The sequence below is a fragment of the Pistacia vera genome, unplaced genomic scaffold (genome assembly GCF_008641045.1).
Source record: "Pistacia vera cultivar Batoury unplaced genomic scaffold, PisVer_v2 Contig878, whole genome shotgun sequence".
NCBI classification, from domain to species: Eukaryota; Viridiplantae; Streptophyta; class Magnoliopsida; order Sapindales; family Anacardiaceae; genus Pistacia; species Pistacia vera.
Window position 1 is genome coordinate 293,030 of NW_022196754.1, and position 20,723 is coordinate 313,752.

The 20,723-nt window shown below is 38.2% G+C and overlaps 1 protein-coding gene and 1 pseudogene across 1 annotated transcript; both read right to left on the reverse strand.

Moving 5' to 3' along the window:
• Nucleotides 1–7,083: 7,083 nt before the first annotated feature.
• LOC116119224 (protein DETOXIFICATION 41-like) lies at nt 7,084–9,672 on the reverse strand. The gene is made up of 8 exons (XM_031405162.1): nt 9,258–9,672; nt 8,409–8,953; nt 8,222–8,308; nt 8,072–8,128; nt 7,748–7,986; nt 7,538–7,656; nt 7,370–7,456; nt 7,084–7,279 (listed from the first exon to the last, which is right to left on the reverse strand). The coding sequence occupies exons 1-8, from the start codon at nt 9,567–9,569 to the stop codon at nt 7,208–7,210; spliced, it is 1,518 nt and encodes a 505-aa protein (XP_031261022.1). The 5' UTR covers nt 9,570–9,672; the 3' UTR covers nt 7,084–7,207.
• A 2,061-nt stretch (nt 9,673–11,733) lies between these two features.
• On the reverse strand, nt 11,734–20,002 carry LOC116119209 (annotated as a pseudogene).
• Nucleotides 20,003–20,723: the final 721 nt, after the last annotated feature.

Here is a 20,723-nt window from a genome sequence, read left to right on the forward strand (position 1 = left end):
TAGAGAGATAGGAGATGAGATGACAATTGTATCTCTATATGTTGATGACCTCTTGGTGACAGGGAGTGATTCCTCTCGGCTGAATGAATTTAAAGCTGAGATGCATAATGAATTTAAGATGACTGACTGAATGGAGGTGTATCAATCTCCTAATGGTATCTTCATCTCCCAAATGAAATATGCAAATGAATTACTCAAGAAATTTGGGATGGAAAACTGCAAGTCAATTAGCACACCCCTGGTGCAAAATCAGAAGTTATGCAAGGAAGATGAAGCTACTAAAGTGGATGAAACCAAATATAGAAGTATGGTTGGGTGCTTGTTGTACTTAGCAGCAACAAGGCCTAACATTATGTATGCAACCAGCCTGCTTTCGAGATTCATGAGTGGACCAAGTGAGCTACACTTGAAAGCATCAAAAAGGGTTATTAGATACATCAGAGGGTCTGCTGATTTGGGGATATGGTATAGGAGATCAGCTGAGTTCAACTTGTATGGCTTCTTCGACAATGATTCGGGTGGCTCTTTGGACGACATGAAGAGCACCTCAAGTTATGTTTTTTTCTTAAATTTAGGTGCCATAAGTTGGATATCTAAGAAGCAAGAAGTGGTGGCACAATCTACAGTAGAAGCAGAATATATTTCTGCTGTTGCTACCATCAACCAATTGATTTGGTTGAGGAAAATTCTAAAGGATTTAAAGCAAGAACAAAAGGAAGCAAATGTGATGTATTGTGACAATCAATCTACTATTGTAATAGCCAAAAATCTAGTACTCCATGGCAAAACTAAACATATTAAAATCAAATACCATGTAGTAAAGGAAGCTTAGCAAAGTAATGAAGTGAAGTTGATTCATTGCAAGAGAGAAGATCAAGTGGCTGATATAATGATTAAACCCCTGAGCAAATTCAAGTTTGAAGAATTAAGATTCAAACTTAGAGTTTCCAACAAGAATATCAAGAAGGAGTGTTAAAACTTGTGATATTTTGCTCGAAAAGTTTGCTGCTCAAAGTGTGTATTTCGGCGCCAAGTTTGAATGTGTTAGCCTGTTTTTCAAATGATGTAGCTGTTTGTTTTTAAAATATTAATGTGATGTTATTAGGTAATGACAGCCGGTGATTAAGGCTTCTTTTGATATAGTGTATCAGCATTAGTTTGAGTTGTATGGTTAGTATTGTATTTGCATAAAATATTCATTGTGGAGTTGTTGAAACAGAGAAATTTTTGTGTATAAAACACTGTTGATGTAGTGATACCTTGCTGGAAATGCATCATGGTTCAGTTCAGTTTGAAAAAAATTTGGCACCATTGGAATTCTTTTGCTGCAGTTGTCGTGTGTGAGCTGCAAGTTGGTGCATTTTTGAATCTTAGTTTAGGTGTGATTAAGATTGGCAATTGATGTATTTTGAGTATGTATCTATTGGTTGTTAGAGTTTAAATTCAAATTTGGAAAATGTATCTGCTGTAGTTGTTGTAACAATAAGGTTTTGGTTAGACTGGTGTATATATTTTCCAGCTTTCTATAATGAAAATATTCCACTTCTCTTCCAGTTTTTTCCTTTCTTTCTTTGTAAGTCTTCGGCCATAATACCAACAAATGGTATCAAAGCCAGCCTAAGAAATTTAAAAAACTCTTCCTGACAAGATTAGCTCTTCACTCTGATTTTCAAGAACTCCACCCGACATCCAGAAACTCTCATGTTTTAGACCATCTACTTGAACATGGTTGCACAATCTGCCTTAATGTCACCTCCAGTTTTCAATGGAGAACATTATCATATTTGGGCTGTAAAAATGAAGGCTTTCCTCCGGGGTCAAGGCTTGTGGCAGTATGTAGAGGAGAATAGGTAGCCAGCACCCATAGGACCAAATCCTACTTTGACCCAAATCAGAATGCATGAAGAGGAAGCTGCCAAGGCACCGAGAGCCCTATCTCATATCCATGCAGCTGTAACCGACCTTGTGTTTACAAGGATTATGGCATTTGAAACTCCAAAGGAGGCGTGGGACAAGTTGAGAGAGGAATACATAGGAAGCAATACAACAAGAAACATGCAGGTGCTGAACTTCAGAAGGGAGTTTGAGTTGCTGTGAAAGAATCAGAGAAAGTGAAAGAGTATGTTGACAGATTGATGAATGTGGTCAACAAAATCAGGTTGTTAGGGGTAGAGTTAACTGATAGAAGAGTGGTGGAAAAGGTCTTGGTGAGCTTGCCGGAGAGGTTTGAGTCCAAAATCTCTTCCCTTGAGGACCCTAAGAACATGTCTCAGATCACCTTGATTGAGTTTGTTCATGCACTCCAAGCTCAAGAGCAAAGAAGACTCTTGAGGCAAAAAGACACAAGTGAAGGAGCAATGGTAGCAAACCAAAAAGGCAAGCCTGCACAAGGATATAACAGGAGGTATGCTGGAGATGAAAAGGGGAAAGAAAGGAGCAATAATCAGTGGGAAAAAACAGGTGGAGTGAAGGAGTATCCAGTCTACACTCACTGCAAAAAGAAGGGGCATTTAGAAAGGAAGTACTGGTTCAGAACATGGATCCAATGCAGAAGTTGTAAGCAATTTGGACACATAGAAAAAGTTTGCAAGAACAAGGGAAGTCAGCCACCATAGCAAGCTCAAGTGGGAGAAGATCAGCCGCAATGTCAGAAGGCTGAGCAGCTCTTTGTGGCCTCTTGTTGTACAGCTCGGATCAGCAATGAAGCTTGGCTGATTGACAGTGGCTGCACAAACCACATGGTTACAGACCTGCAAAAATTCATTAACCTGGACGACACATATAGCTCCAGAGTTAAAATTGGAAATGGTGATTTTGTGGAGGTCAAAGGCATTGGAGATGTGACTGTCCAAACACCATCAGGTACTAAAATCATCTCTAATGTTTTGTATGCACATGAAATCAGTCAAAATTTGTTAAGTGTTGGGCAAATGTTAGAGAAGGGTTATTCTCTACATTTTCAAAATCAGGCCTGTCTTATTCTAGATGCTGATGGAAATGAATTAATGTGTGTGAAAATGATAGGAAAAAGCTTCCTAGTTGAGTGGAAGAATTCTGGAAATTTAGCCTTATCATCTAGGCTGGAAGATTAAGAACTTTGGCACAAAAAGCTTGGCCATTGTCACTACAATGGCATCAAAGAGCTCAAGAACAAAAATATGGTTCTGGATTTGCCTGAGATTGAAGAGAAGAAGACCCTATGTAGTGCCTGCCAACTTGGTAAGCTCAACAAGCCACCCTTTCCCATGAATCAGGTTTAGAGAGCAACTGAAAAACTCCAGCTGATCCACACTGATGTTTGTGGTCCTATGCAAGCTGAATCCATGAGTGGAAGCAGGTACTTTGTGCTATTTATTGATCACCTCACACGCATGACTTGGGTGTACTTCCTAAGACAAAAGAATGAGGTTGTTGTAGTGTTTAAAGGTTTTAAGCTGCTGATGGAGAATCAAAATCATAAGGAGTGACAATGGGACAGAATATACCTCTGAGGAGTTTGATTCCATTTGCAAAGAAGATGGGATCAAGCATCAATTCACTACTCCATATACTCCACAACAAAATGGAGTTAGTGAAAGGAAGAATATGACACTTATGGAGATGGCTAGGTGTATGATTGTGGAGAAAAAATTGTCAAGAAGTTTTTGGGCTGAAGCTGTGAACACATGAGTCTACATTCTCAATAGACTCCCAACCAAGGCTATCAAAAATAAGACTCCATTTGAAGCCTGGAGTGGAGTCAAACCGACAGTAAGTCATCTTAAAGTGTTTGGGAGTATTTCCTATGTAATGATTCCAGCAAATAAGAGGAGCAAGTTGGATGAAAAATCAGCAGTTGGGTTTTTTATTGGGTACAACAGTCAGTCCAAAGGCTATAGAGTCTACATTCCTAAATCTAAAAGAGTAGTGATTACAAGGGATGTAAAGGTAGATGAGAGAGCAATCTGGAATTGGGAGAAGAAAAGGATTGATGAAGACTGCAAATTACAGCAGCCAACCGAGAAACTGGTTGATGAAGCTGAAACTGAAGAGGATGAAGAGCCTTCGGTTAGAAGGACCAGGACCTTGGCTAACATTTATGTTAGGAGCAATATGGTTGTGCTTGAACCAAGGAATTATGCTGAAGCAGCTGAGTCAGAAGCTTGGAGAAATGCAATGTAGGAGGAGATGTTAATGATAGAAAAAAAAAAAATAGGACCTGCGAGCTGGTTGACAGACCTAGAAACAGGAAGGTGATCCAAGTAAAATGGATTTACAAGAAGAAACTTAATCCTGATGGATCAGTCAGCAAACACAAAGCAAGTCTGGTGGTTAAAGGGTTTGCACAACAACATGGGGTGGATTTTTCAGACACATTTGCTTCGGTGGCCAGGCATGACACCATCAGGTTACTCCTTGCTATATAGCTCAATTTGGCTGGAAAATTTTCCAGCTTGATGTTAAATCGGCATTCCTAAATGGCTGGTTGAGTGAGGAAATCTTTGTGGAACAACCTGAAGGTTATCAGGTCAAGGGTGAAGAAGATAAAGTGTACCTACTGAAGAAGGCTTTATATGGCCTGAAACAGGCACCTAGAGCCTGGTACAACCTCATAAGTGACTATCTAAGCAAACTAGGATATGTTAGAAGTCCTAATGAGCATACACTTTATGTTAAGGAAACTAAAGGTGACATTATTGTGGTCTCTTTGTATGTGGATGATCTGCTGATCACAAGGAGCAATGTAGATCAATTGAGTCAGTTTAAGAAGTCCATGCAAAGTGAATTTGAGATGACAGATTTGGGGGAAATGACATACTTTCTTGGTATGGAAATATTTCAGTCCAATGATGGAATTTTTGTGTGCCAAGAGAGTTATGCAAATGAAGTCCTTAGAAAGTTTGGCATGGAAAGTTGCAAACCTATAGACACTCCACTGGTTCCAAATTTGAAGCTAAGTAAGGATGATGGTGCAATGAGAGTGGATGAGGGGCTGTTTAGAAGTCTGATTGGATGCTCGCTGTACTTAACAACCACACGACCAGACCTAATGTTTGTTGCCAGTTATCTTTCCAGGTTCATGAGTAGTCTAAGTGAGTTGCATTATAGGGCAACCAAGAGAGTGTTAAGATATGTGAAAGGGAGTCTAGGCTTGGCATTTGGTTCAAAAGGTCTGAAAATTTGAAGTTGCTGGGCTATACAGACAGTGACTGGGGAGGATCTTTTGATGACATGAAAAGCACCTCAAGTTATGTATTCTACATAAACTCTGGTGCAATTAGTTGGCTGTCCAAGAAACAGGAGACTTTGGCTCAGTCCACAGCAGAGGCAGAGTATGTATCTGCTGCAGCAGCTGTGAACCAAGCAATTTGGCTTAGGAAAATTCTGGCAGACCTGAAGCAAAACGAGGGAAGTTCAACTCCAATTCTATGTGACAACCAGTCTGCAGTTGCCATGGCCAAAAATCCAGTGCTTCACGGTAGGACCAAGCATATCAAGATAAAATTTCATGCAGTGAGGGAAGCTGAGTATAATGGTGAAGTTAGCTTAATCCATTGCAGGGGTGAAGAACAAACTGCTGACATTATGACCAAAGCATTGTCCAAAGACAAGTTTGAACATCTTAGGCTCAAACTTGGTGTTTCCAGCAAAAGTATCAAGGAGGAGTGTTGATGCAGTGATACCTTGCTGGAAATGCATCATGGTTCAGTTCAGTTTGAAAAAGTTTTGGCGCCACTGGAATTCATTTGCTGCAGTTGTCGTGTGTGAGCTGCAAGTTGGTGCATTTTTGAATCTTAGTTTAGGTGTGATTAAGATTGGTAATTGATGTATTTTGAGTATGTATCTGTTGGTTGTTAGAGTTTAAATTCAAATTTGGAAAATGTATCTGCTGTAGTTGTTGTAACAGTAAGGTTTTGGTTAGACTGGTGTATATATTTTCCAGCTTTCTGTAATGAAAATATTCCACTTCTCTTCCAGTTTTTTCCTTCCTTTCTTTGTAAGTCTCCGGCCATAACACCAACAAACACTCCTGTTCTATGAATGAAAAACAGAGCAGATTTGTATTTCAAATTTTCCCTCTCTATAACTCTCTCTCACGTGCACTTAAACCTTCATTCTCTTAGCATAATCTAGCTCCAAAAACCTACAGTCTCACTATACCAGTAATGCAGCTCTTCTTCATATTAGTAGACAGACAGCATGAACTTAAAGTACTAAAAAAATTATGGTTTTGGGTGACAGTATGATCAGCTTATGTGAATGCATCATGGAAGGTGCGGACAAGTTATTCAGAAGATTGAAACAAGATGGATTTATTCCCAATGTTGTCACTTATGGGACGTTGATCAAAGGATATGCTAAGGCAAATAATCTTGAAAAAATGATGGAAATTTATGGAAAAATGAGAGTAAGTGATATAAAAGCCAATCAAACAATCTTCACCTAGATCATGGCTGCATATGGCAAGAACAAGGATTTTGACAGTGCTGTTGTTTGGCATAAGGAAATGGAATCCTGTGGTTTTTCTCCAGACCAAAAAGCAAAGAATATTTTATTGTCTCTGGTTAGGACTGCAGATGAACAGAAAGATGGTAATGAAGTTGTAGGAAATTTTTATTATCATTTTAGTGAGCCTATGATTAACAGATTATCTAGGTTTGTCGATAAGGAAGATGATGATGAAGAGGATGCCGAAGAGGCCATTTCTTATTAGTATCACACAAACCCTTAAATTAGTTCAATGTTATCAGTCGCACTCTTCGTGTAAATGAAATCATCATCACTATCCCATTGGGCCCTAATGGTTCTTGTATCGAGTATTTTGCTGTTGGTTCCATGTAAAATGAGTCAATTTTGGCCTGTACGTTTATATCTATATCAACCTATGGTTTAAACCATTAACTTTGTTGCTGTAAGTTTTGATCCACTCTATTTACAGTCAATTTTGATGCTGTAAGTTTGGTGATTTAATATATTTTGATGATGGAAGAGACAACTTAAATTTAACTTCTTTTACATTTAATATAAAGATTTTGCCGGTAGCATTGATGTAAAATGACGAAAAAGACAAATCAAATTGATTTTGCATTTTTTGAGATAAAAGAAGAGAATAAATTGAAGTTTTATTGCCTTGATTTCCCTTGTATTACTTGCTTTAGTCTCACTATTAATATGAATTACATATGCAGAAATGATTGTCACATTATTTTAGGTCAATATAATGTCTTCATGCGTTAGTCACCAAGTCTAAGGTCTCGGCGTTCGAAGATTTCTTCACACGCTCAGCAGCTTTTACAACCTACAATAATATTATCAACAGTGAGGAATTGCTCAACTTCAACACATTTTTATACATTCATATCATACTTTATGAAAACCTGTGGCTTACCTCTGCATCCCAATTTGTTTTGGCTGTGATAATAATTAGGGTTAATGTTTGAAACAGAACTCCAATGATCAACCCCCACCAAATACCCTGAACAATGTAAATGATACCTTTTTGTTAACGATGTCTAGTAAATTACATCACAGAAATAGAGAAAGATCTTCGACTTACTGCTACTCCTAAAGAAGTTTTGAAGCCAAGAACACATCCGATTGGGAGACCGATAACGTAGTAGGTGGCTACATTAACATAAGCAACTACAGCTTGCCACCCACTTCCAATGGCCACACCTGAAATTTCCAAAAGGAGGGGAAATCCTTACCTAAAAACCAAGGACAATGATCCCATTTGGAGGGTCAGAATTATTCATTGTTAACTAACCTGAAAGTATAGGTTGAATCCCATTCAAGAAAACAGATATGGCAAGTAGTGGTGTCAAATTCGAAACTGCTTCTATAACCTCGGAATCAGATGTGAAGAGTTTACTCAATTCAACCCTGAATATTAAAACTATTGCACTGAAAACTATACTAATGAAGATGCTGGTCGCGTTCACTACTACTACTGAAAACTTTGCAACTCTGGCATGTCCTGCTCCAAGTTCATTACTCACCCGAATACTGCAGTCAGTTTGAAAACAAAGAAATGAATAATTTGGTGCAAAAACCATTGGAATAATATCTCAATCTGAAGTGTTTCACTAACCTGGATCCGTTAGCTAGGCCTAGCATAAATTGCAAGTCCCAGTTCAAGTAATTCATACTGAAAATATATCACATCAGAGCTCCATGTAAGGTTAAAATGTTACTATATATATAACATATGGAAACAGGGTATGTCGAAAAATTCATTCACCATATGGAAATGGAGTCTAGTGAGATTGTAGGATTAGAGAGAAGTCCAGATATAAGTACCAGTCCTTGGCTGTACCAAATCTCCAAACTGGAAAAAAAAAAGGTATGATATGCTCAACAATAGTAATTATAGAAAACACCAAACTAGGTAAAGACTGAGACAGACAGAGAAAGGTTAAATCTCAAACCAAAGCATAACAGCAGAAGCAATAGTAAGCTTGAAATAGGGCCAAATTCCTCTAAACGCTTTGATAGACAAGCCAGTCCAGGTTTCTTTGCAAGATGGACTTAGAACAATGTAAAGACCATTTATAATAGAAAGCAGCCACCAAGAGAAACTCAGTGTGAGAGCTGCCCCTATTAGGCCATAGTCCAAGACATAAACAACAATCCATGTCAACATCATATGCAGCAAAAACACCCCAACAGACATATATGCCAAAGGGTTAACTATGTTCTGTGCTTGAAGGAAACGTTGCATAGGGCAGCTGAGTGCAAATGCGTAAAGTTGAGGGATCAAACCGCGAGCGAAAATTTGGCCCTGCTCGGCTATGCTTTCTGATTGACCCATTGCTTTAAGGACCGGACCTGAGAACCAATACAAAAACGTGAGGAGGACAGCTGCCCCCACGTGCAGTACAATTGCTCTTTGGCAAATGATGCCCATTTCCGAATATTTCCTGGCTCCATAAGCTTGGCCACATACGGTTTGGACTGCACTGGCCATGCCCAACTGTTATTCAAGTAAAGCCAAAATTGCAACAGAAGTTAAAGACTCATGATGAGGACGCATCTGAGATTTTTTTTTTTTTTGGGTTGAGTGAAGAAAAAAGAGAAACACTGAAGATAGGAAGTATAAAACATGATGCTTCTTATTCTATTTTCCTTAGTGTAATCAAAATATATGTCTGTTCTGCAGACAAATTTTTTTATCTGTACATAAAATAAAAAATCTACTTCAAGAAAGACATCACACTTGGTTCCTTTCTATTAATAGTATGAAGGAGTAAACAAAAAGCCAAAAGACACATACATACCATAATTCCATAAGCGAGACCTTGAATTCCTACACTTGCAATGGAGGCCCCGGCGAGCTCTAAAGCGCCCAAATGCCCGGTGAACATTAACGTGCCAAAACTAAGCATGTAATTAAACACAGAAACAATAATAGCCGACCCAGACAGCAGCCAAAGCAGGCGTGACTCCCACCCAAAAAGACGGGGCCACCACCGCACCGCCGCCACCGGTCTCCGTTCCAAAAACTCCTCAATCATGTCGGACGATAAGTCGGGTAACCTGGAGTGTGAGTCCAGCCCCATCAACAACGGTTGATACTCTGCAGACCCCATTTTCACACACACTGAACAACCTTAGTGTTGGTCTAAAATTCGTACAAATGAATTTAGTTGATCAGTAATTGGGGCTGAGTTGAAATAAAAGCAGCACTAGATTGAGATATTTAAGCATGCAATATTTTAATTGAACTAACGTTCCACTTCCCCTTAACAAATTTATTTGTTCAAGCCATTGAAAGAAGGGTTGGTGATGGCATGGAAGCCAACCACTTTGGAAAATGTCGCGTCACCAAATCTGGACAAAATAAATAAGTTTTCAAATTGAATTGATAGTAAAAGACTTATGCGTAGGGCTAAATAACATTGTCCCACCCGAAGTCTGACCAATGTACATTTTTCTTTTCCCAAAAAAACAGCCAAAAGACAATAATCTCTATCAAAAAAAAACTTAATTAAACATAGTTAAATAGAAGAGTAGTACGAGGTAAAATTTAAAAATTTATAAAAAAAACCCTTAGGTTTACTAATTTAATTAAACACTCTAATATATAAAATAACAAAAACACTCCCACCACCCGCAGTGCTAGATTCTGGCCATCACCACCGTAATCTGGCCGAAAAATTGCTTTACAACACAGACTGGTCGGATTTATGTCGTAACGTGTCAATATGGCCTTTTCTGGCCAGATCCACCACGGATCTGGCCAGAAAAGGCCGAATCTAGGGCCAAATGTGGCCGTCGACGGCTGCAAAGGTCCATCCTTGGTTTTCAGGGACGGCCAAAGATATGGCCGTCATTTTTTATCAACGATGGTCATTTCTTTGGTTGTCGCTAACGGCCAGATTGGTTAATAAATGACCAGTTTCGGTCGTGATGTAAGCCATTGTGACAGATTTCGGCTACCACCCACGGTGGTTGCCGAAATCTAACAAGTATGGGTGGGTGGGGGTATTTTTGCTAATTTTTAAACTTTTTTGTGGGGGTATTTAGTAAAATTAATAAACTTAACGGGTCTAAAAGTAATTAAAAAATATACTAATATTTTTCAAATAATGTGTCAAACAATATTTGGGGAATAGGATTGGGAATATGGGTAGAAATATTAAACCAAACACACCCTATGTTATTTGAGAGGGGTACAACAGCCAAAAGACATTAATGACATCCCACCCCTCACAACAAAAACTTAATTATTTATTGCCACCCCTAGTTTGGTTTATATTAATTTAGGGCCAATATATTATACAATTTAGAAGAAAAAAATAGTTATTAAATTAAAAAACTTAAAAGAAAATTCACCAGCAGCCTTGCCTTCGGTGATGGAATTTTACCAATTCAGTTGCGATTCCGGCCAACTCAAATTCTTTTTTTTCTACTTTTGGAAATTATATTTTTATATAATTTCATAAATATATATTTTGCAAAAATTACCTTTTTGATGAAAATTTGTTTTGTAGTTTTGTAATTGTTTACTTATAGATAATTACAAATGAAAAGTTTTTGCATTTTTTTTTTTTAATAGAAACTCAAATAATTTCAGTGAAAGCACATAGGTAATTAAAATAGCCTAAAAAAACTGTGAATATAGACATATATGTAATTTTAGCAGTAAATCACGGTCAAACCACCATTTTAATGATGGAAATTGCAAAATTTCGAAGTTGATGAAGGCAATTGGTTATCTGTTTGTATTTAGGGGAGTAAGAAACAAAGAATGTCCTTTAAACGTTAAAAGTAACGTCTGAAATTTTAACGATCGTTGGGAAAATGTGATTCAGCCAAATTTTTGCCATACAAGTCACGTGGTAAGATGTAACGTAGAATATTGTTTGTTCAACTAAGGTAATGTGCTGTGGTCCTTCTACCTTCTTAAGTTCTTGAGATGTTGACATGGCTTTGGAAATTTTGTGTTCATGGACAAATTTAAAATCTATCAAATAGTTATAAGATCTTACAGTAAAACATTTAATTACAGCACAAATTCTAATATAAGGATCTTCTAACAAACATTATGCAAGAGGGTGTTCGAAAATGATAATTAAAGCTTCATCTTGATGTGAGTAGAGAGATGTTAATTACCAGCTAAACTCTTTACTTCAAATTGAATTTCAGTCGTAATATCTTCTTCTTCTTCTGAGGTTTGATTGTCAAGCCGATGGATCAACTCCAGCATAATCCCATCTATGTTCTTCATAGTAGTGGCGAGACAGCATGGACTCAAGTATTAAAACAATATGGTTTTGGGTGAAAGTGGTCTACATGCACTATAGCTTGCTACCCACTTCCAATGGCCACACCTGAAATTCCACAAAAAGAGGGAAAACCATACTTAATAAACCAAGGTCAATGATCCCATTTGGAGGCAGAGCATCATCCTTACTGACTTACCTGAAAGTATAGCTTGAATTCCATTCAAGAAAACTGACATGGCAAGTAGTGGTGTCAAATTTGAAATTGCTACAATAACCTCAGCATCAGATGTAAAGAGTTTACTCAATCCAACCCGGTAGATTAAAATTATTGCACTGAAAAGTATACTAATGAAGACACCCGTCGCGATCACTACTACTACTGAAAATTTTGCTACTCTGGGATGTCCTGCTCCAAGTTCATTACTCACCCGGACACTGCAGTCAGTTTACAAAGAAGGAAATGAACACTTTGCTGCAAACCATTGGAATATCTCAATTTGAAGTGTTTCACTAACCTTGCAGCTGCAGCTAGGCCCAACATAAAAGTCATGTCCCAGTTTAGGTAATTCATGCTGAGATTATATCACACTAGTGATTAGAGCTACATGTAAATTTAAAATGTTACTATAAATTTAAATTATGGAAAGAGGATATGTTGAAACAGTGACACACCATACTGAAATGGAGTCTAGTGCGATTGTAGGATTAGCGATAAGTCCAGATATAAGCACAAGTCCTTGGCTGTACCAAATCTCCAAATTGAAATGAAAAGAGTATCATATGATTAAAATTAATGTATATAAAATATCAAAACTAGGATAAGACTGAGACAGACACAAAGAAAGAGTTTTAGTCAAAAACCAAAGCATAATTGCAGAAGCAACAGTAAGCTTGAAATAAGGCCAAATTCCCTTAAACGCTTTGATAGACAAGCCAGTCCAGGTTTCTCTGCAAGATGGGCTTAGCACGATGTAAAGACCATTTATAATAGAAAGCAGCCGCCAAGAGAGACTCAGCGTGAGAGCTGCTCCCTGTAGGCCATAGTTCAAGACATAAACAACAATCCATGTTAACAGTATGTGCAACAGAAATACCCCAATAGACATATATGCTAGAGGGCTTACTATGTTCTGTGCTTGAAGGAAACGTTGCATAGGGCAGCTCAGTGCAAATGCGTAAAGTTGAGGGATCAAATCGCGAGCGAAAATTTGGCCCTGCTCGGCTATGCTTTCTGATTGGTCCATTGCTTTAAGAACCTGACCTGAGAACCATTACAAGATTGTGAGGAGTATAGCTGCCCCCACGTGCAGTACTATTGCTCTTTGGCAAATGACGCCCATCTCCGAATATTTCTTGGCTCCATAAGCTTGTCCACACACGGTTTGAACTGCTCTGGCCATGCTCAACTGTTGCATTTTTTTTTTTTTAACAAAAAAGTTGACAAGTAAAACAAATTTTAAACAAAAGTGAAGAAAGATATACTATTATTTATAATGAGAACCCATTGGAGAGTTTTTTATAAAAATGGTTTTGTTTAGAAGTTTCTTTATAGAATTTGTTGATTTGTGTGTTTGACCAAATATTTCTTCAAAAAAAAAAAATTCAACCATTGAAAAGGTCCAAAAACATTAATAAACATCAGCCTTGATTCATTACTTTTTAAGTATTATCAACTAGTTAAAAAGTCAAAAGACACATACCATGATTCCATAAGCGAGACCTTGAATTCCAACACTAGCAATGGAGGCACCAGCGAGCTCTAAAGCACCCTGTTGATGAAGTGATACCTTGCTGGAAATGCATTTTGTTCCAGTTTGCAGTTTAAATATTTTGGCGCCAATGGAATTAGTTGCTGCAGAGGGTGTGTGTGTGAGCTGCAGTTTGGTGCAATTTTTGAATCCTAGTTTAGGTGTGATTTAGACTTGTAATTGATGTATTATGAGTATGCTTTAATCAGTTGTTAGAGTTTCAAATTCAAATTTGGAAAATGTATCTGCTGTAGTTGTTGTAACAGTAAGGTTTTGGTTAGACTGGTGTATATATTTTCCAGCCTTTGGTAATGAAAGATATTCCACTTCTCTTCCAGTTTTTTCCTTTCTTTCTTTGCATTCTCCGGCCATAAAACCAACAAATGGTATCAAAGCCAGCCTAAGAAATTTAAAAACTCTTCCTCACAAGATCGGCTCTTTACTCAAATTTTCAAGAACTCCACCCGACATCCAAAAACTCCCCTATTTCAAACCATCTGCTTGAACATGGTTGCACAGTCTGCCTTAATGTCACCTCCAGTTTTCAATGGAGAACATTATCACATATGGGCAGTAAAAATGAAGGCTTTCCTCTGGGGTCAGAGCTTGTGGTAGTATGTAGAGCAGAATAGGCAGCCAGCACCCCTGGGGCCAAATCCTACTTTGAACCAGATCAGAATGCATGAAGAGGAAGCTGCCAAGGCACCGAGAGCCCTATCTCACATCCATGCAGCTGTAACTGATCTTGTGTTCACAAGGATCATGGCATTTGAAACTCCAAAGGAGGCATGGGACAAGTTGAGAGAGGAATACATGGGAAGCAATACAACAAGAAACATGCAAGTGCTGAACTTGAGAAGGGAGTTTGAGTTGCTAAGGATGAAAGAATCAGAGAAAGTGAAGGATTATGTTGATAGGCTGATGAATGTGGTCAACAAAATCAGGTTGTTAGGGGTAGAGTTAACTGATAGAAAAGTGGTGAAAAAGGTCTTGGTAAGCTTGCCAGAGAGGTTTGAGTCTAAAATCTCTTCCCTTGAGGACTCTAAGGATATGTCTCAGATCACCTTGACTGAGCTTGTTCATGCAGTCCAAGCTCAAGAGCAAAGAAGACTCTTGAGGCAAGAAGACACAAGTGAGGGAGCAATGGTAGCAAACCAAAAAGGCAAGCCTGCACAAGGATATAACAGGAGGTATGTTGGAGATGAAAAGGGGAAAGAAAGGAGCAATAATCAGTGGGAAAAAATAGGTGGAGTGAAGGAGTATCCAGCCTACACTCACTGCAAAAAGAAGGGGCATTCAGAAAGGAAGTACTGTTCAGAACAGGGATCCAATGCAGAAGTTGTAAGCAATTTGGACACATAGAAAAAGTTTGCAAGAACAAGGGAAGTCAGCCACCACAGTAAGCTCAAGTGGGAGAAGATCAGCTGCAATGTCAGGAGGCTGAGCAGCTCTTTATGGCCTCTTGTTATACAGCTCGAATCAGCAATGAAGCTTGGCTGATTGACAGTGGCTGTACAAACCACATGGTTGCAGACCTGCAAAAATTCATTAACCTAGACGACACATATAGCTCCAGAGTTAAAATTGGAAATGGTGATTTTGTGGAGGTCAAAGGCATTGGAGATGTGGCTATCCAAACACCATCAGGTACTAAAATCATCTCTAATGTTTTGTATGTACCTGAAATCAGACAAAATTTGTTAAGTGTTGGGCAAATGTTAGAGAATGGTTATTCTCTACATTTTCAAAATTACGCCTGTCTCATTCTAGATGTTGATGGAAATGAGTTAATGTGTGAAAATGATGGGAAAAAGCTTCCCAGTTGAGTGGAAGAGTTCTGGAAATTTAGCCTTATCATCTAGGCTAGAAGATTCTAAACTTTGGCACAAAAGGCTTGGCCATTGTCACTACAATGGCATCAAAGAGCTGAAGAACAAAAATATGATTCTGGACCTACCAGAGATTGAAGAAAAGAAGACCTTATGCAGTGCCTACCAACTTGGCAAGCTAAGTAGGCCACCCTTTCCCACAGATCAGGTCTGGAGAGCAATTGAAAAACTCCAGCTGATCCATATTGATGTTTGTGGCCCTATGCAAGCTAAATCCATAAGTGAGAGCAGGTACTTTGTGCTCTTCATTGATGATCTCACACAGATGACTTGGGTGTATTTCCTAAAGCAAAAGAATGAGGTTACTGCAATGTTTAAAGGTTTCAAGCTAGTGGTGGAGAATCAATCAAGGATGAGAATAAAAATCATAATGAGTGACAATGGGACAGAATATACCTCTAAGGAGTTTGATTTCATTTGTAAAGAAGTTGGAATCATGCATCAATTCACTACTTCATACACTCCACAACAAAATGGAGTTAGTGAAAGGAAGAATAGGACACTCATGGAGATGGCTAGGTGTATGATTGTGGAGAAAAAATTACCAAGAAGTTTTTGGGCTAAAGCTGTGAACACGGGAGTCTACATTCTCAATAGACTCCCCACCAAGGCTGTCAAAAATCAAACTCCATTTGAAGCATGGAGTGGAGTCAAATCGACAATAAATCATCTTAAAGTGTTTGGGAGTATTTCCTATGTTATGATTCCAGGAAATAAAAGGAGCAAGTTGGATGAAAAATCAGCAGTTGGGATTTTTATTAGGTACAACAGTCAGTTCAAAGGCTATAGAGTCTACATCCCTAAATCTAGAAGAGCAGTGATTACAATAGATGTAAAGGTAGATGAAAGAGCAATCTAGAATTGGGAGGAGAAAAGGATTGATGAAGACTGCAAATTACAACAGCCAACTGAGAGACTAGTTGATGAAGCTGAAACTGAAGAGGATGAAGAGCCAAGGTTCTGGTCAAAGGGACCAGAACCTTGGCTGATGTCTATGCAAGAAGTAATATGGTTGTACTTGAACCAAAAAGTTATGCTGAAGCTGTTAAATCAAAAGCTTTGAGGAATGCAATGCAGGAGGAGATGTTAATGATAGAGAAAAACAGGACCTGGGAGCTTGTTAATAGACTTGGAAACAAGAAGGTGATCCAAGTAAAATGGATTTACAAGAAGAAACTTAATCCTGATGGATCAGTCAAAAAACACAAAGCAAGGTTGGTGGTTAAGGGGTTTGCACAGCAACATGGGGTGGATTTTTCAGACACATTTGCTCTGGTGGCCAGGCATGACACTATCAGGTTACTCTTTGCTATGGCAGCCCAATTTGGCTGGAAAATTTTCCAACTTTATGTTAAATTTGCATTCCTGAATGGCTAGCTGAGTGAAGAAATTTTTGTGGAGCAATCTGAAGGTTACCAAGTCAAGGGTGAAGAAGATAAAGTGTACCTACTGAAGAAGGCTTTATATGGCCTAAAGCAGGCACCTAAAGCCTGGTACAGCCGCATAAATGACTATCTAAGCAACCTAGGATATGTTAGAAGTCCTAATGAGCATACACTTTATGTTAAGGAAACTAAAGGTGACATGCTTGTGGTCTCTTTGTATGTGGATGATTTGCTGATCACAGGGAGCAATGTAGATCAATTGAGTCAATTTAAGAAGTCCATGGAAAGGGAATTTGAAATGATTGATTTGGGGGAGATGACATATTTCCTTGGCATGGAAATAAATCAGTCTAATGATGGGGTTTTTGTGTCTCAAGAAAGGTATGCAAATGAAGTTCTTAGGAAGTTTGGCATGGAAAATTGCAAACCAATGGATACTCCATTGGTACCAAATTTGAGGTTATGCAAAGATGATGGTGCAATAAAAGTGGATGAGGGGTTGTTTAGAAGCCTAATTGGATGCTTGCTGTACTTAACAGCCACACGACCAGACCTCATGCTTGCTGCCAATTATCTTTCCAGGTTCATGTGCAATCCAAGTGAGTTGCATTTCAAGGTAGCCAAGAAAATGTTGAGGTATGTGAAAGGGAGCACTAGGCTTGGCATTTGGTTCAGAAAATCTGAAAACCTGAAGTTGTTGGGATATACAGATAATGACTAGGGAGGTTCTCTTGATGATATGAAAAACACCTCAGGTTATGTGTTCTACATAAACTCTGGTGCAATTAGTTGGCTGTCCAAGAAACAGGAAATCGTGGCTCAGTCCATAGCAGAAGTAGAGTATATTTTAGCTGTTGCTACTGTGAATCAAGTCATTTGGCTGAGAAAGATTCTTGAAGATTTGAAGCTGAAACAGGTCAAGCCTACTGCCATCATGTGTGACAACCAATCTGCTGTAGCAATGGCTAAAAATCCAGTGCATCATGGACGTACAAAGCACATAAAAATTAAATTTCATGCAGTGGGAAAGGCTGAACAAAATGGTGAAGTGGAACTGATGCACTGCAGGGGTGAATTACAAGTGGCTGACATTATGACTAAAGTTGTTTCTAAAGCCAAGTTTGAAGAATTCATATTCAGATTTGGTGTTTCCAGCAAATGTGTCAAGGAGGAGTATTGATGAAGTGATACCTTGCTGGAAATGCATTTTGTTCCAGTTTGCAGTTTAAATATTTTGGTGCCAATGGAATTAGTTGCTACAGAGGGTGTGTGTGTGTGTGACCTGTAGTTTGGTGCAATTTTTGAATCCTAGTTTAGGTGTGATTTAGACTTGTAATTGATGTATTATGAGTATGCTTTAATCAGTTGTTAGAGTTTCAAAATCAAATTTGGAAAATGTATCTGCTGTAGTTGTTGTAACAGTAAGGTTTTGGTTAGACTGGTGTATATATTTTCCAGCCTTCTATAATGAAAGATATTCCACTTCTCTTCCAGTTTTTTCCTTTCTTTCTTTGCATTCTTCGGCCATAAAACCAACACACCCAAATGCCCACTAAAAATCAGCGTGACGAAAATAAGCATGTAATTAAACACAGAATAAACAATAGAGGACCTAGAAAGAAGCCAAAGCAACCGCGACTCCCACCCTAAAAGGCGGGGCCACCACCGCACTACCACCGGCTTATCTTCCAAAAACTCTTCAATCATCTCGGACGACAAGTCAAGTATATCTAGAATGCGAGTCCAGCCCCATCAACAACAGTTGAGACTCTGTAGACCCATGACAACAACCTTAGTTTTGGATTAGTACTATGAAATTGGTTGAGAAGTGATTGGAACTGAGTTGATATAAATGAAATGTTGATTGAGTTATATTTATTCATACATCAATTTGTGAATAATTTAATTTAACTAACAGTCCACTTAATATTAAATTTGTTCCAAGTCATTGAAGGATTGTGGCAGTTTTCAATTGAATGTAAGAGTTATGAAACATTGAGCAGAGTAACAATAAAGTTTGTTGTACAACTGATAACTTTTAACATCAAAATCGTTTGAACATAGTTTAAGTAAGGTGATTTTATGTCCACATGACTTTGGAACTCTTATATGCATCGAAAGATTTACATCTGTCATTAATTAATATGATGTAGATAAAAACATTTAACTACAGCATAAATTCCAATATGTTTTTCTTCTGAGGTTGATCGTCAAGGCGATGGATCAATTCCAATATGTTTCATGGTGTCATACCAACTATTCAACTGTTTGTCAAATTAGTGGACAGGCAGGGTTCATGAATCGAATTATTAAAAAAATGTGGATTTTGGTGGAGGGGAGCGTCGGTTGCTGCCAGCCTCTTGCTCTTATACCGATGCGTCTCATCTCTTTCTTAGAAAAATGATTCTCTCCAGATGACAGCTTGACTTTTATATTTAATATTCGTAAACCTTCCAATAATAATTTGATAGGTTTTGCATTCTTTCCTATTATCTTATTTAAACCTTAGTTAAGAATGGCCCGGCTTTATGTCTGTTATTAGGGAATTGACAAATGTTTTAGACAGATTCCATAAAATCTTTAGTGAAAAATACTCTGCTCTTATTCTTATTTATGTTTTTGCTGATGCACCCCAGACATACTAGGGTAAATAATCTTGAAAAAATTGTGGAGATTTATGAAGATTTGTGAGTAAATGGTATCAGAGCCAATCATGCAATCATCCCTAACATCATGGATGCACATGCCAAGAACAGGGAATTGGAATCTTGTGGTTTTCCTCCAGACTGGAAAGCAAAGAATATTCTGTTTGTCTCTGACTAGGACTGTTAGGGGATGCCCAATGGAAAACATATAATTCGAGATAATAACATANAAGGTAATTACTTGTCAATTCTCTTTCGAATTCTGTGCAACAATCGGAGGTTATCATTTTCAATATGTTTGATGAGCTTGTCAATGAACATATGGCGCTCCTGGGGTCCAAGTTTGGTAATATTAACAACACGTTTCCCGGTAGCATCTTCCTCTTTTTCATCAAACAAAGCCGTGTTAATCCGTTCAAAAGTTGGTAATCTCTGAAGAGCAGCCCATTGCATCTCATTTTCACCACCCTCGTCCTCCTCCTCGTCATCATCAGGAGCATAGTTAACATCAGTAATACTACGAAAACTTGAAGTGTAACTTCTAAATGAGGACCTTAAGCTTCTTCCAATTTCCTCTAACTCAATTCTGAGAGACTCTATTTCATCAGGACCTGCCAGCTGAGCCATTATTATTGTTGCATAAACTGAAGGGCTAAAGAGAGAAGAAAGAACAAGTGTAAGTTTGAGTCACTGCATAGGTATGAAAATGAAGGAAGATATATATAATAATGGAAGTGGGTGAGGTAATCCATGGCGTCATGCAAGTGATGGCATCTAAATCGCTGTCAAAATGGTTGTTCTTTCACATTGTATCGTCAGCTCACAGAAGAAACGGAGGAATATCATTTATTTAAACGCCAGAGTTGTTGAGCTGAAGTAAGAATTATCTTGACTGTTAAACAAAGTATGAATATTTTAGTAGGGTGAAGTTGGGGTGGACTTTGCCGCTTCCTATGATAACAATAAAATAATAAAGATCACCATAATCCCAGCAATGAAATATGAAAACTTTAAGGAAACTGAACAATTTTAGGCCATAACCTTTCATTGATTGAGTTGGTCTCATCGCCCATGACAGGTATAAATAATGTTGATGCAGTGATACTTTGCTGGAAATGCATCAAATTTCCAGTTTGCAGTTTGAATGTTTTTGGCGCCAATTGAATTCTGTTTCTGCAGTTGGTCTGACGTGTGTGAGCTGCAGTTTTTGGTGCATTTTGGTTGATTTGTTTAGGTGTGATTAAGACCTGTAAATGATAAATTTTGAGCATGTTTTGTTGGTTGTTAGAGTTTAAATTCAAATATGAAAAATCTCTGCTGTAGTTGTTGTAACAGTGGATGGTTTAGT